The 17,212-nt window shown below is 42.1% G+C and overlaps 1 protein-coding gene across 9 annotated transcripts in view; it reads right to left on the bottom strand.

Moving 5' to 3' along the window:
• The window catches only part of MTA1 (metastasis associated 1), a 92,101-nt gene that overhangs the window by 34,481 nt on the left and 40,408 nt on the right, over nt 1–17,212 (bottom strand). For 7 of the 9 annotated variants that reach the window (XR_015698709.1, XM_087731348.1, XM_087731349.1 and 4 more), the window contains 4 exons: nt 15,854–15,956; nt 12,326–12,425; nt 10,671–10,859; nt 9,458–9,532 (listed from right to left, as the gene is read on the bottom strand). Coding sequence is in view for 8 of the 9 variants with exons in the window: in XM_087731348.1 (XP_087587474.1) it covers nt 9,458–9,532; nt 10,671–10,859; nt 12,326–12,425; nt 15,854–15,956 (467 nt within the window). In the remaining variant the exon portion in view is untranslated. The remainder of the gene's footprint in view (nt 1–9,457; nt 9,533–10,670; nt 10,860–12,325; nt 12,426–15,853; nt 15,957–17,212) is intronic. The other 2 variants (XM_087731350.1, XM_087731352.1) reach the window with 2 other exon arrangements.

The raw sequence follows: 17,212 nt of genomic DNA on the forward strand, positions 1-17,212 counted from the left end.
CTCCTTTCACTGAGCAGCTACCACAAAATCCTTTTCCAACAAGAAAATATCCACTGAAAACAATTGTGGGCATCAAACGACACAGCTTTTAAAAAAAGTCAGAGATGACAATCTACTATTTAAAAGGACAAACTTTCATTCCCATTCACTTCAATAAAAATGCAAGCGTTGTTCCTCCCACAACCCTTTTTATTCGTGCAGAGGAAGATCTTACACAGCCCATGTCAGTTCTCCATGATAATATTCACCGATTTGACAATAACAGGTACAGCAATGCACCCTCTCCACCGTATTTCCTCAACAACTGAACCAATTCAGAGTTTGAACAAAGACTTTTTTGTTGATAGTCCTCATTTTTGAAGACTGAGTAACACAGGAGATCTTTAAAAGTTAAAAAGGCCAAGAACTCAACTCAAAACCGATGCAGAATTTCCCAGTAGGTTTTTTTTTTCTTTAAATTATGGTATCACTTCTGACTAAACATCAGCCATGGGCAATCTGCACATTTGCACTTTCTAAAGGTGAGCAGCTCTAGGTACACAAACACTATGCATTTATCCCCCTTTGAGACAAAAAGGAAATAAACCCCAGGCACATGTGCAAATCTCAGGAGACAGGTAGCAAAGAACATTAAGGGGGTAAAAAGGGGAGAAGCTAATTAGACCCAACAACCAGTCCCTAATGAAAAACACCATTGCCGGGAGATATTAAGGAACTTGAGAGATGTGTTCAAGGAAAAACACATACAAGAAGCAGGCTTTCAGAGCATGGGGACGCACGTTTAGAAGTACACACCATTTGTCTCTTTATGTGGCCCTACTTCGGTAAAACCATCCATTAACTTCCATCCACGTTTCTGGAGTAAATGGATTACAGGATCCTTTCAATGGGATGTATGGACTAAATGTCCCCAGAATAGGACTGCTCTTTTTTTTTCCAGCTACCACTGTGAACTTGCTGATAGCCCACAAGAACATGGCAGGGGTAGGCAATTAGTATGAGCTTTACCAACTGGCCAAGAACTCCTTTTGTAACTCAAACCTTCGCATCATTTAAAAAGTAACAGAGACGTTCTGAGGTTCAAGTTTTCTCTTTATTACATAAGCTAAATTAATTCAGGGTGAACCTCTGGAGGCCTCTAGCCCAACCTCCTGCTCAAAGCCGGGCCCATGCCAACATCCATGCCAGTAACAGCAGTCTGCATAAAGCCACACCAATATTTTCCAGACAAACCAGCAGCATGGCGATACTCTAGACAAACAGATTAGCTTAACATTTTCTATGCAGCAGCCTCAAGGCACTGTCTAGGAAAATAACTGTAAATCGCTAAAGTCAGTATCTTCATAGACACAAGAAGCACCAGAAAAACGTAATGAAATTGAAGAGCGTGTCACTGAGGAACTGGACAAACATAAAAATCCTTTTTACAGGGACACAATGGACACACACAGAAACAATGAAGTAGAAGTTTCCCATAAGCATAACGCTTGCTTTGATCAGTCTTAAGCAACAGTTTTCCATTTGACAGCCTGACAGTTCCTTGCCAAAGCTCTCTAGACTCCTAAAGAATTCCCCTCTTACCTTTTCCTGCAAATAAAAGTCAACCTATCTTAGAAATCAAAGAATGAAGTGGTTAGACAAGAGAACAAGGACTGAAAAAACAGAACTTCTGAAAGTTATCCAGAGACTAGGGGTACACCTTCAGAGAGCTGCATCCAAAAGCCGACTTCTTTCTGCTGGTGTAGGCAAGTTTCCCAGACTGCTTCTGTTAACTCTCAGCTAGGACAAGGACAGCTACCCAAAAACTGTCTTCAAGAAAACCCAAATGAAGACTTCGTGGAGATGATCCTTATCAATCCCACAGACTTGGGGGAATCAATAATACAACACTGTACTGGCAATCAGTGATGGAACTAAAGAGGTTCTCCCTCTGAATAAAAACAACAAATTCAAAGTTGAACATTTTCAAAACACCCTGCTCAAGTCTTTTTACATAAGAAACCAAAGTATCCAATGATGGGCCTCCAAAAGTGCTGTGACAATGGTTCTCCAACAGCATCTGAAACCCTCCTCAATCTTCCAGAGAGGCACTACCCCAAAAAAATCATCCTTCAACAAAATGCATGCTCTCAGGTGCATTTCTGCTCATGAACTGAAGGCTGTTCCACCCACAGCCTGGACAGAAAAACAGCTCTCCTCTCCCCAGGCACAGACTACCACAGGCAGTTATGTCAGCAGACGAACAGTCACAGAGCTCATGCTCTCCCCAGGAATTACAAGGAAGTCCAACATCAGATACTGATAAACAGCTCAAAATACTGCTTGATGAACTTTGTACAAGAATCACATTTCCTTGAGGCCCAAGCAGGAAATTCAGGGAACTTCCACTGATAAGAGAATTTTTTTTTTTTAAATTTCCACTAGATTTCTAGACTGGGGAGGGGGGCGGGGGAAGCTGCAGTTTTCTTGACAAAAGCTCCCAAGGGGACTATATAGAGTCATTATGTTATGACAGTTTTGGAAATCTATGAATGGGAAAAGCTTCATGCAAGCACAATGCATTACCAGCAGCTGAAATATTCTACGATCCACAATGTAAAGTCATTTGCCTTGGAGACATGGTTCATTTCGGGTAGTTTACTAAACTGGTAATGAATGTTAACCTCACGCTACAGATTTTCTTTGTGACTGATGACCACAGTGCGAACTCTGAGCTAACAACTGCCATAAGTCACCTGGACCTAGCAATACCCTCCTCTCCTACAGCGAGCTGCCTGGGATCAGCGCAGAGCACGACATACAGCATACACCTTTATTACAAACTAGTGTATCAGGAAAACTGAGGTACCACAATGTACTGAATATGACGAGGTTGGTTTTGCGCTAAGTACTTGTGGCTGTGGACAATCAATAGACCAGATATGATGAGTTTCCTATTTTCTGACAGCGACTGATACCAGAAGGTACAAAAGAAAGGTGCCTGAAATGTAGTCATGCACAATTTCAGAACAATCTCTTCACAGAGAAAGTGCTTTGCTAGGTCCTTTGCCAGTTATTAATTGATTTGTGCCTGAAGCGTATTTACGCTATAAATTCTTAATGTTGTCTGATGTAGTTATGAATGTCCTCATCCACAAAAAAACCCTGAACATTTGTAACTTTTTCCAATAGTTTGGCCAAAATGCAATCTTTTGTCTTTGAGTTATTTATATATGCAAATCTTAAGTATATCCTCTTATTTACCTCATCATATTTTCCACATCTATAAAAGGGAGATATTACCAACTTGTCTATCCCAGAGGGACCAGGGGATTAAATTACTAAGCACTGTACATTCGAGTTAGTGCCAACATCTGTCCTTTATATATCCTCTCCCTAGATTTAACATCTTTCGCTCTATCCACTGAGCTTGAAAGAGTTTTATAATATGTGACGTATCAGAGCAAATGTTTGTGGTCATTTTAAAAGAGTGAACATTTATAAAGATGAAATAACAGGAGAAATCCAGGAATGCAAGGGATATTTCAAGGTCCGCAACACAAGAGTCAGGTTGGTAGACAGCACGGGGACGCCTCAAACATCCTCAAATATTAAGCATTTATTAGTTGATGATAGGGAAGATAGTCTCTAAATTGCATTTTCTGTATTGAGAGAACTTTCACACTGTGTATTCTTTTTCAAAATTCTGAACACACGAGTGCTGCTGGGAGGGAGGGGATAGGGGACAGAAAAGGTAATTAGTCCACGGTGCATTTGGGAGAAGCGTTTCCAGCTGCTGGTGCTCCAGCAACACGTCAGCACTGATGTGTGGTACCTATGGTCTATGTCACTTGCTTGCAAAAACTGCCATAGTTCCATGTTACTGCAGGCTTAACAGGAGGTGTTTTGGGATAAAATGTCCTACGTATGCAGAAAAACTTTTCTTTGATGTTATTTCTACTTTGCTAGCACGCAGTACTTTATGAAGGCTAGTACATTAAGATGTCAGTCACAGCTCTTGGCTAGGTACAAAGAACGCTTGCTTCCCTTAATAAAGATGTTTTCTATCCACGCCAAGATTTTCCCAGAGCTCCCTCCCTTTAAGCTCCCTCCCTCATGTAGTCAAATATAATGGGACTTCCACTTTCTCCAATATCTTCTCAACACTATGCATACCTTAAAACTGATTTTCTGTCTATTCCTCCTACACTTTTCTAATGGTTCTTCCACATAACAAATAGAACAGTAGAAATTCATAATATTTGATCTTCCTCTTGAAGTTACATGCTCCTCGAGCACAAATAAAAATTCAAAAAGTAAATTAAAGCCTTCAACTCTCAGAAAGCATATGATTCATTCAGTCATCACTGCCATGTCCTGAGCTCTTCTCAGCCGCATCTCAACAGTTGGAAAATGTTATGTTTTAAAGTTTTCAGGACTTCCCCCCATGATATGCAAAACAGTAGACCTTTACTTTGAATGAAAATTCAGGCATATCCAAACATCACATGAACTCTTTGAGAGTTTTCAAATCGCTGGGGGAAGCCACCAAACAGTACTCAGTGGATGCTATTTCATAGAATCATAGAACCATTAAGGTTGGAAAAGACCTTTAAGATCATCAAGTCCAACTATTAACCCAGCACTGCCACGTCCACCACTAAACCATGTCCTCGAGCACCACACCTACGCATTTCTTAAATACCTCCGGGGATGGGAACTCAACCACCTCCCTGGGCAGCCTGTTCCAGTGCCTGACTACCCTTTCGGTGAAGAAGTTTCTCCTAATATCCAATCTAAACCTCTCCTGGCACAACTTGAGGCCATTTCCTCTCATCCTATCACTTGTTACTTGGGAGAAGAGACTGACCCCCACCTCCCTACAACCTCCTTTCAGGTAGGAGAGAGCAATAAGGTCTCCCCTCAGCCTCCTCTTCTCCAGACTAAACAACCCCAGCTCCCTCAGCTGCTCCTCCTAAGACTTGTGCTCTAGACCCTCCACCAGCTTTGTTGCCCTTCTCTGGACACGCTTCAGCACCTCGATGTCCTTCTTGTAGTGAGGGGCCCAAAACTGAACACAGTACTCGAGGTGAGGCCTCACCAGTGTCAAGGACAGGGGCACTATCACCTCCCTGGTCCTGCTGGCCACACTATTCTTGATGCAAGCCAGGATGCCATTGGCCCTCTTGGCCACCTGGGCACACTGCTGGCTCATGTTCAGGCGGCTGTCAACCAACACCCCCAGGTCCTTTTCTGCCAGGCAGCTCTCCAGCCACTCCTCCCCAAGCCTGTAGCGTTGCATGAGGTTGTTGTGACCCAAGTGCAGGACCCAGCACTGAGCCCTGTTGAATCTCATGCAGTTGGCCCCGGCCCATGGATCCAGCCTGTCCAGGTCCCTCTGTAGAGCCTTCCCACCCTCCAGCAGATCAACACTCCCACTCAACTTGGTGTCATCTGCAAACTTACTGAGGGTGCACTCAATCCCCTTGTCCAGATCATTGATAAAGATATTAAACAGGACCGGCCCCAACACTGAGCCCTGGGGAACACCACTCGTGACCAGTCGCCAGCTGGATTTAACTCCATTCACCACCACTCTTTGGGCCCAGCCATCCAGCCAGTTTTTTTACTCAGTGAAGAGTATGCCTGTCCAAGCCATGAGCAGTCAGCTTCTCCAGGAGAATGCTGTGGGAGACAGTGTCAAAGGCCTTACTAAAGTCCAGGTAGACAACATCCACAGCCTTCCCCTCATCCACTAAGCGGGTTACCTTGTCATAGAAGGAGATCAGGTTGGTCAAGCAGGACCTCCCTTTCATAAACCCATGCTGGCTGGGCCCGATCCCCTGGTTGTCCTGTACGTGCTGTGTGATGGCACTCAAGATGATCTGCTCCATGACCTTCCCCGGCACCAAGGTCAGGCTGAGAGGCCCGTAGTTCCCTGGATCCTCCTTCCAGCCCTTCTTGTAGATGTGTGTCACATTTGCTAACCTCCAGTCAACTGGGACCTCCCCGGTTAGCCAAGACTGCTGATAGATGATGGAAAGCAGCTTGGTGAGCACTTCTGCCAGCTCCCTCAGTACTCTTGGGTGGATCCCATCGGGCCCCATAGACTTGTGTATGTCTACGTGGTGTAGCAGGTCACTAACCATTTCCCCTTGGATTATTTCAAACCTTTCTGAAGCAGAAATACATGCTGTTGTGAATTGACATAGGAAATCTGTCTCAAGAAAAGAATGCATTCAAAGGAGACATGAGATGCTGAATTTGGAATGAATCTCCCTCATTTTCTTCAGGACAACTCTGAAAGGGTGTCTTTCACAGGACAACTCTTGGGATCACTTTGGACAGACATTCAGGAGCCTACATCAGACCACAAATTCTGTGTTGACATTGCAGTACAATTACTCCTTCTAGCACTTCTGTTCTTAGAGGGTCAGTTCTTCTCTTGAAATGACTGGACTCCTAATTATGATGGTAACCTTCAAAAGCGTGGTATAGCTGAAGCCAAATAAAAATTACTGGATAAGAGATCCAAGTGCATGCTCCAAAACAAGTCAATTTGTGTGTACCTCAATCACAGTATCCTACTCACAAGACAAGGAAATGCTGTATTAAGCCCTTCAATCTTAGGTATACCAAGCATAAGTATACCTTATTGTTCAGTTCTGAGAAAGGGTCTTCCATTGAAGTCAACTCAAAGTTTATCTTCCTCAATGGCAAGAAACAGATGGATTCTGCTTCAGGATTATGACAGCACTTTCTCGCTCCAAGAAAATCTCAAAGGAAATACAGAAGGATGTAAGCAGTTCCCAACTAACTGTTTTTCATCAAAGCAGGCAATTGGCTGATGACAAAAAACTTCATTACTATGTTGTGTAGCTCACAGAAATAGACAATTTAAATGGACATTTTTATGTTCATTCAGCCAAAGATTCTACAAGAATGACCAAGTTATCAATATTTTTTTAAAGACAATAACATACAGCCTTGGAGTATAATTTAATCATCCTCTTAGAAGGAGGGCAAGTGAAAGTGAAACAACTCAGCATGCACACTTTTCATATACTTACTTAGCACATTTTCAATATCTTATGTACAAAAATGCTGTTAGCCCCAGGACAATTTTGTGGTATTAGACTAAGCAAAGAATCTACACAGACAAAACACTATGAAGAAACAGATAGAAAAAGTGGTGAGGGATGTGCTTTGCCAAAGACTTTGTAGACATCAAGTAAAATATAAATGTAATACACCATTATTTCAACTACAACTTCCTATGCTTTCTTTGTGGTTATATATAGATAGCTCTCCCAGGCTTTTTATAAATGTTTAATAGTATTATTTGCTTGTACAAGCTGGGAATTTGAGATGAGGTCTTCAGCTCAGTTCAGACTTAATTGATGTGATATCTCTGTACTGCAATTTCTACCCGTTTGGGCTTATACTCATTCTGTCTCCTAAGTGCAGAGCCTCTAATTGGAAGTTTTCCCCAAATCCCACTTCCTGGTGCACTGCTGGGCAGCACATGTCCTGGTACAGTATAACCATGACAGAAAACTCACTGCATAGGAATATAGCAAAACAGTACAAGAAACTGTAGGTTTGTTGTTGGTGTTTTTTGTTTTGTTTTGTTTTTCAATTGCTGCAAGAACAAACAATCAAAGTCTTTCACCCAACTACCCCCTCTGCGATTTTTTCTATGTAATAAAGTTAAAGAAAGAGGAAAAAGCAAAAGAATTTAACTGCTTCCTAATCAAGGCACAGTTTCTCCAGTTGTTTTCCCTTCCCAGCACATAGACCTTGAAGCAAACACCTAGGACACTATTCCGATCTGTCTCCTACAGTATCGAAGAGAGAACACCAAAGAAACTGCTCCCTACGCCTTATTCCCACCACCACCATTGTTACATACCTCAAGATGGGCAGAAACAACTCCGCCACCGCAAATGTACTGCGGACTTTCTGAGCAGCATAAAGATGCTTTTTAGTTTAATCTTTCCCAAGAATTCCTGCTATCGGTTGCTGTTCTGACTGCACAGGGGTGACATTTTCATGAAACAGCCTAAGATTCTGGTTTTCACTGACTGATAAAATAACTTTCCTCACTTCTTCTGACACCTACCATATTGCTAGATGGATTTTTATCACTAAAAGAAGTGAGGTAAGATAAAAGATGCGGGGAAGAAGATAAATGGATTCCTCTCAGTGCAAATATTGAGTGTAGTACAGGCTGAGTACACTCAGCTATCGTCTCCTAAACAACTGTCGTCAGACAGTATAGCAGCACTCACTACATCAACGATACACACAATTCAATGGGGAAGGAAAGACTATGACCTCATCTCTCCAGCACCTTTTTTTACCCACCACACCAGCTTCCATCACCATCCCACTTTCCTACAACCCATTTGCTTACCAGAAGGAAAAGTTTCAATCAAAGAATGAACTTGGAGAACTACTGGAATGCAGATGCAGTTAATATTTTTTTAAAAAGTAATACAGAATTGATGCAAAAAAGAGTTCTCATTTGTCCTGAGGATCCCTCTGTAATTTAAACAGTGTTCTGGATCAGAAAGAAAATGGTAAAAATCACATTACAGACCAAGGTGTCCAAATACAGCACATGCCAAATATTGGTCAATGCCTCAGGCATCTATTCTTTATCCCAGGCTGAATTTCCAATGAAGCAAGTTAAGGCAGGACATTTTTACAACTCTACTTCTTCTAATACTTCAAATAGATGCCTAAACATAATACTGATAATTATCATGAAAAATCCATTACATATTTCTCCCTTCTTTTAATTAATTTTCCCATTAAATATTATAAATAGTTTTCAGCAACTGATACTCTGCAACATTTCGCATGCTGCTTGCATTGTGCTTTATTGAAGGGACCAAGCAGCCTTCATATTTGAAAAAGTAGAGATAAAAATGATTGTAAACACTAGTCAAAGTTGATTCTCAAGTATAACGAGTCTGGGAATTTGAGCCATCAACGCTTCCCAGACAAACACTTTACTCACAGTGCGTACACGAGGGAGCCTCTGTGCATCTGCAATCAAAGTCACGGCCAGGCAGAGGTGGAGAATTAGCCTGGGTGCCTGTTGTACAGCAACTGCCTACGCCCCCGTAAAAAGCCAAAACTGAAGTTAATGCTGACCTTGAACTCTACAGGCAGAAATTAACTGTATCCCCTTCCTCAAACTGCTGAATTCCAAAACAGACATTTGAAAGCTCCAAACAAAGAAAGTAGCAGCAAACATGAAAAGAAAGCACAAATGCCAATGCTACATGTTTGCATCAATGGAACGGCTGATGAGTTTAGCGACGAGATTGTTCAGTGCTTCAGATCATTACGGAACCCACCTATTGGAAAGGCTGAACCCCAAGAGGGAGAATAAAGCAACAATGCTCTGTTTCAAAGGCAAGAAAACCATCTTCTGTTAGAATGAAAGAGGCGATTCTGACTCTCTTACCTGCTGAACGTATCTGTCTGTAGTTTTCCACATATAGTAATATTCTATTATGCTTGTTAAGGACTTCCATGGGAGCTAGGGACATAAAGGAAAAGCAGCAGTCATTGCAGGGAGCTGGCACACAGCCTCACTGAAATTCACAGGATTCCTTTGACAGACAGTTTATAGCAGAGTCTTGCAACTACTAACCCTCCTAACAAAAAAAAAAAAAGACAGTCAGTGTCTGAATCTCCTAAGGGCATTAGATGCACATGGGACCCATGTTAAATTAAATGCCCTTTCAAAAAATAGCGCTTTCAGTTTAGAAGTAGAGCAGGTTACAGGTAAATCTTCATGCTGCATTGGCTCCACAGTAAAACATTCAAGGGAGGCACAATGTGGAAGGGAGCCCACTGGCTTAGACTCTCTCTGCTTGAGCAGCACAGACTCGAGCAAGAGCCACAACTACAGTATCACAGTTCTGATTTGCTTGGCTTCAATGGAGCTGGCCCATTTGAAAAAAAAAAAAAAAAAAAAAGTAATAACTACTAACAGAATTGTGCCCTGCCAGCTCTATTCTCTGCGTGAGAAGCACGAGGATTTCAGCAGGACCACAGAGTGTTGTGCTGTTTCCAAGTCCCTCTGTCTAAAAGCTTAGAGCATGGGACAAGCAACACTGAAACGACTTCTTTTGTTCCAGAGGACTCGTACAGCAATACAGTGCAACTTGGCTCTCTTTACAGTGCTCCATTCAATCTGCAGGCGGAGCACCTAGGGTGGAGCTTTGGCCAAACTACAGGATACTTCCCTTGGATGCCCAAGATGCCTTTTTAAAACTTTCAGAAGGCCCTTTCTGAGAACGCATTATAAAAGTGACTAAATTTTCATGTTTCAGAAGGCCCAGTACTTATTCTCCTTCAAACGCAAATTAATCTACAGCAGCTAGGCTGTCACAACACTTTCCTAAATCCTCCCTCAGCTGTAGTGGAGCAGATGATTTTAAATTAACGTCTCTAAAGGAAAAGCTATCATCCGTGATTTAAAATTCTGACTGTACAACAGGCTGTCATCAGATTGAGGTCTGCCCTTCCCCAGTTTAGAGCAAGACACATGGTCCAGTTCAAAGCCCTCTTCTTCAATGTGAAGAAAAACAACACAGTTCAGACAAGCTGTAAACCAGCTCTGCTATTGATTAGAACTGGTCACCACGTGGGCCCTCATTTTATATACTTACAAAATCTTGCTGAATGTCAGTGAAATCTTTTCCATATTTTTCTAGTGCTTCCTCAAAGAGGTTTGCCTCTGAAGCAGACCACTCCTCCATCTCATCTCTGCACAGAACCGGCCCACCTTGTGGCACAAGCGCAGAGATTGCCTTGGAAATGTCATAGACATTTTTGTGCAAAGTGTCCATAGCATGGAACTACATGGTCGTAAAAGAGAAAGATAAATGTAAGAACAAGCATCTGGGTGGGAAAAAATGCCTAACAGTGAAACACCAATAACAAAAATTCTGCACCAAGGTTTGAGGGCGTCGTATTCTATACCTAACACAAAGTCAGTAAAAACTTATTCCAACCTCAGACTCGCTGTAATTGCCAGCATACAAGTGTAACGTTCACTAACAATAGTGGGGTTTGTGGAACACAAGCCCTTGCATATCAGTAATTCCTACTTAGCTACTCACCAGCACCACCACCGTAGCACTACTGTTAAGAAAATGCACAGGATAGAGCCCCACTCACCCCAGGACTGAGCAGCCCTGTTAGGTACCATCCACAGATGGGGCATGAAGATAGAGGTCCAAGGGCATATTTTCTAATAAACTTAGCAATGTACTTTCTTTTTCAAATAATCCACAAAAATTGCATAGAAGAAAAATATTTAAGAGCAGCAACACATGCATGCAGTTCCCCCAAAGGCCAGAAATCCCCAAAAAAGATTCAAGTCAAGTCACATATCATAGCTGAGTAGGAAAAAAGAATTACTCCCAGGAGCAATTACTCCTCAGAAAGCTGCGCTACAACTGTCTGCAACTTGTGATTTACAAGGGCTGAGAACATGTTGCGAGGGAGGAATTGGTATTAGTAAATGAAAGCTTGGCTTTATTTCCTGATTTCTGTAGTTTTAATCAGGGTGTTATTTGCCTTTCATCATACCAGTTTTGTGCATGTGCATAACTAATCTACAGTGTTCTATCCTAGAATTTGTCCTGTATGATTTCACATTATTCCAGTTATGAGGTGAGGCTTTGATAACAGTTCTCTAGAGACTTCATAAATTTTATTCAAATTTTCATTAAACTTTCTCTAGCATAGGAGTTCAAGTTTTCCCTTTCCTCTATCTACTCAGAATCATTTATGATTATAAAATATTAACAATGTCACCACTCCTCAGGTACTCTAAAGTGGAGCTTGTCAAAGAGAAGAACTGGATTTCTTATCTGACCACAAGCTTTTCCCCTAGGCGATCTTGCCCAAGGATGCCTGTGACAGTCTGGTGTTGGGGAAGCAACGAGGAGTGGCATTCTGGCATTATAACATTGCAGACAGGCAGATAATCATTTGCATTCTTCTCAAGACAGCTACTAAGCCCATGCAAGAGATGGGCTGTGAAGCATGTCATCAAAACATTTTAATAAAAATAAAAAAAAAAAACAAAACAAAACACCAAAACACCCTCATAGAATTATCCATCATGGATCATAAGAGGCACAAGGCCAGAATAAGTTACTTCATATGTAAATAAAGGGTTCCTTTACAAAGACAGGATCTGCTTCACAGCAGGCCACAATTACAATCCATCTGCCCCTCTCTCTTTGCCAACTGTTATTGCTGAGGTGAATATTTTCCATCTCTCAAAAACTTAAGGTCCTCTTAAAAATCTTACCAGCGTGATGTCCCTAGAGGCTGCTGCAGCACTCATGTGCAAACTTGGCTGTCTGACAGAACTACTGCAATCTAGAGCACGGGCAAATGTACCAACAGATCTGAAAGAAATTAAACAGAGCATTAACTTTGCATGCAAAACAAGCATAAATATAAACACCCAACCAACACTTTGAGATCAGCAGACTCCATTTCTCAGTAACAAGATTACATGGTTTGGCACTAGTTCTAAGCCAGAGACCGGTCTCCTTCAGATGTGGTTTGTTATTATGAACGCTTTACTCTACTTAGTTCATCTGTCCAAAGAGGCTTAGGCGTAGGAGGGAAAACAGTGAAAGACTCAAGGATCACAAACGGGGAGTTTTGAACTACTCTCTTATCCCCTATCTCTCAACAGAATTAAGCTTTAACAGAAACTGAGCACAAGTGAGTTTTATGAATGGCAAAAAGCTCTTCCACAAAGGCAAGAGCAGCACTGCATTGTCCAAAGGTACAAAGATGACAAGACCAGACAGAAGGGAAAAAAAAAAAAGGCAGTAATGCAAGCATATTTTCTAAAAGTTTCAGGAAAATTAAAACCAATCTTTATTTTACAACATAATATAGTATAACATACATATAATATAGCCTGCATAAGAATACAGCAATTCTTGAATACTTCCCAACACCAGCCATGCCTGCTTGTGGGACCACAATCCCCGTGCTCCTCATTTTATCCCTAAAGAAGTTAGTCAGAGAAACCTTTAAACAGGAACATCGGTTCTAGTTATTCCTACTCTCCTTACTGCTTGCTAGACCACATGGGTGAAACACTCGTACTCCTGCACAGTGAACTGGAGCTAAATTCCTCTGAGCAACTACAACAACAAAAAAAGGTAGGTTTTTTTTTTCCTCCACTCAGATCACTTCCCCAAACTAGTTGAGTGCACAGAGGAACAAACTAATGCCAAGCAGTGAAGGAGTAGGAAAGGTAAATGCATAAGCAGTAGTTGTCATCAAATATCTAATTTTGGCCAAAATCCAAAACAGCCTCCCCCACCCAAGTTTCTGTGGCAATTCTCACTTCGCCCTCTCCCCAGCCTCCCAGTCACTACCTCCATCCCTGTTTCACAACTCCCCCGTCCCCAGCTTTAGCTGAACTGATACTTTTTTTTCCCCTGTGTGTGGCATCTAACTATAAACTGGATCACTTTGCTGATTCCAGACTGAAGCGATTTTTATACTGATATTTTCAGTGATTCTCGTTACGGCACGTACGCTCAAGCAGCTGTATCGGCAAACCCAGTGGGTAGCAGCAACCAGCCAGAAAGCATTACTAAAACTAGCTTTGCCACCAAAAGCCTACGCAAGGTGGAAACCCCCATCACAGAGCAGCTCTGCGGTCACTCTAAAGCAACCCACGTGCAAACCCCCATCCGCCGGGGTACTTCTACCCTCTCGCTTCCTGACAGGTCTTCCTGACACCGACACCAGAGCACCGTGTGGCCGAGCGGCAACCTGAATCAATCCTTAGCTTTTCGGTGCTGTCCTGTACTTCACTTGATTAGAAGCAACTGTGAAACCGCAACCTTGTCAAGAAGGGTTCCATAAGAAGCAGAAATACCCTTTGCTGGAGATATCCCAGCTCTCCCCATCGCTCCTTCATCTGTTCGTTCCACATCACTGGTGAAGACTATCCTCTCCCTACTTTTATCCATTTCCCTGTGTCCATCTGATCAAGTAGAATTAATCTGTTGCACATAAATCACTTAATCCAGCCAGTTTGACTTTACTGTTGGCACAGGTCAAGGGAAACAGTAATATATCGTGTAAGCAGCACAATGAAATTTCAAGAGCCTAAATTTTATGGTAATCCTTTAGTCTAGCCAGAACATTATGAACTTCACGAACTTTTTAAAAAGTCTATACCACAAACAGCACATGTTTAGCCAAAGGCAAAAATGTATTAATGGATTCTGAACTGTGGGATTTTCTTCAATCTGGACTGCAGTTAACATTTTTAATCTTAACCAACCTAGTTTCACTCTTGGCTCCCTGTTACTGGACTCACACACAAGGCCTAAGCAGCCATGCAAAGGTTTAAGTGCTGCAATTCAGATTAGCCATTTTTTAAAATTTTGGCCAAAGTTCATAATAACGGCAAGTTTCGCCTTCAAAGAACATAAAAAAATCAATTTGGGTGTGTATATCTAAGTATACACACTTCTCATCTTGAGTACTTAAAACATTGCATTTCACCATCTCCTTCATTTACCTCAATTCTTCCCCCCCCCCCCAGTATTTCTCTGAGCTTGCATCACTCAGCATGTTGAACACATTTACTGCTGTTAAATAAAAATGCACCCTCGCTGCATTATCCAGCAGCTTCCATCAGAACTGCAGGTCCCTGTCCAGACAGATTCTTACACACAAGCTCTAGCTCTGCCGCTCTAGTGAGCATCCCATGAATTCACAAATGCCACACTCAGGGAAGTTCAGGAGGAAATTCAAAACATGATAACTCAAGAGGGGGGAAAAAAACAAGAACCAAAAGGCTGACAGAACCAGGGCCCAATTTGACAGAGTATCTGAAATATAGGCTTAACTCTGTTCTCCAGGGCTAAAGCCCTTGGCTGAAGCAGGCAGCCCTGTGAGTGAGGGTCCACGTCTATCAGATACCATGGTCAATGAGCAGAACTCTCAAGACGAGCAAACCAGATACTACGAGCAGCTGGTAACTTTACACACCCCTTTCCTAAGCATATCCAATGATAACTTGCTCCGCCCACTAGAAACATCAAAAGGTCCAACTATCCATCTACTCACACCGCCTTCCTCCCACACAGTCCTACAAACTTACCTAAAAGACACAGAATTTGGCGTGTTACCTTTTTCTTTTTTTTTCCAAATTATTCAGTCACCAGTTACTATGAGAGCCTAAAATTTAGTATAGACATCTGTTCATATAAATGCATACCCATGAAAAAGTTCAAGAACATTTTAAAAAGGAGAAGTTGATCAAAGATTGCTTTGGGCTTAAATAAAAGCACACATTACACCACCTGTAGAGGTTTGCAGGCTTTTACTTTATTGTGCGTACCTATTGGATCTAGGCATTAGAAAGCATCCACGCTCCATCAAAAACACTTTACCAGACTTCTTAGTAAACTATTAACGGATGTTAAAATGTCACTGGATTTGAAAAAAGGGAGAAAATGGACAGAGTAATGAACTGTCAAGAATTTACTTCACTAAGCCTTCTGCATGCTGGCCAAAGTACTTGAAAAACCCCACCAATTACAGGATAGTTTTTACATGCCATTTGCTTTTCTTTTATGAAAGTGATTAACTAAGTTGTAAATCTGAGTAGCTGTTCCTAAAGTCATGCAGTTCCCAGGAACGCATGTAAAATGTTCATCATTTCAAAATGGAGCAAGTGAATCAAGCAACGAAAACCAGTATTCATACTAGTAAAGCAAAAAGAACATCAAAAGTGCTCAGAAGAGTTAACAACATTTACTTATTCAAAGGAGTGGTAAAATGCTCTTACCGTGCTACCACCAGGAACTGGTCTATCTGCTTGTCTACTAGCGGGTTAAAGGCTTCCCAAACTTTTGTTTCAAGTTTTGACTGATCTCTTCCATCATCCTCACCTGGTTGAAAAACAAATTAGAAATGCTTGGGATGGCTGTTTAAAAATAAAAGTACTTTCTAGATTTTTTTTTTTTTTAATCTCACAATAATTTAACTGCTAACTCATCTCATTTACTCTGCCTAACAGGCCCCTCTGAAAATTTCATTCACCTATTTGTTGGTGACAATTTCAGCTTGACATACACAGCATCACAGCTCATCTGAATCGGGCACTCAGATTTTCAAGAACTGGTTTCAAAGGACACGTGTAATGGGAAACAGAGTACGTCCTTCTCCCGACTAGACGGTCTCTCTTCACTTCAGCCCCTCTCCCCAGCTCCTCTCTTTCTCTCCTTTATCTTGCAGCAACTCCAGGAAAACACAGTCCCAGCTGCTCTGAGCAGGCAAAGAGTAGCTGGTTCAACTTGCGTCAGCTGCTTTCTAAGGGGGAAATCATGGCATCAGACTCTCTTGCTTTTATTTTCCTGACTCTACACAAGCCAAAATACCCTGGAAAAATACAGGAGCTACTGAGACTTTTTTTCTTTTTTCTGCTCCCTTTAAAACACCTGGAGATGATCCTTCACTGAAGCCCTGTGTTGGCCCACTGAGGGAAGAGAATGCCTTTCAAATTAGTTCATCCTCGCTTTGGATGCTTGCCCAGCTGCTGAATAAATACCAGTTTCATAGACAAATTAAACAAGAGTCCTGACCAATTTCTTTGCCTGTTCTAACATGAGGCTAACAGTATCAGCAAAGCTCCTAAGCAAAGACAGAAGCATCTCGTTGCTTTCACATCTCTGCCCATACCGTCTGCAGAAGGCCCTTCCAACTTGGGTCACAACCCTTGCTCTCTTAGGAGAGGCATACCAACAGACCTTTCCCCGTGCATTACATGGGTCTCAGAAAGGAGCAATTAGATGCCTATATTCCCCATCCCTCTCAGTTTTTCCACCCACTTTTGGATCTGTAGGGTAGTGCAAAGACAAATCTGAAGTTAGTTACTATTTGGTAACTAGTATGGTGAATGGAGTCAAATCCAGTTGGCGGCCGGTCACGAGTGGTGTTCCCCAGGGCTCAGTGTTGGGGCCAGTCCTGTTCAATATCTTCACTGATGATCTGGATGAGGGGATTGAGTGCACCCTCAGTAAGTTTGCAGATGACACCAAGTTGAGTGGGAGTGTTGATCTGCTGGAGGGTGGGAAGGCCCTACAGAGGGACCTGGACAGGCTGGATCCATGGGCCGGGGCCAACTGCATGAGATTCAACAGGGCTC

This window comes from Nipponia nippon, unplaced genomic scaffold (genome assembly GCF_047370975.1).
Source record: "Nipponia nippon isolate SJK-2023a ecotype South Korea unplaced genomic scaffold, ASM4737097v1 scaffold_5, whole genome shotgun sequence".
Classification (NCBI taxonomy): Eukaryota; Metazoa; Chordata; class Aves; order Pelecaniformes; family Threskiornithidae; genus Nipponia; species Nipponia nippon.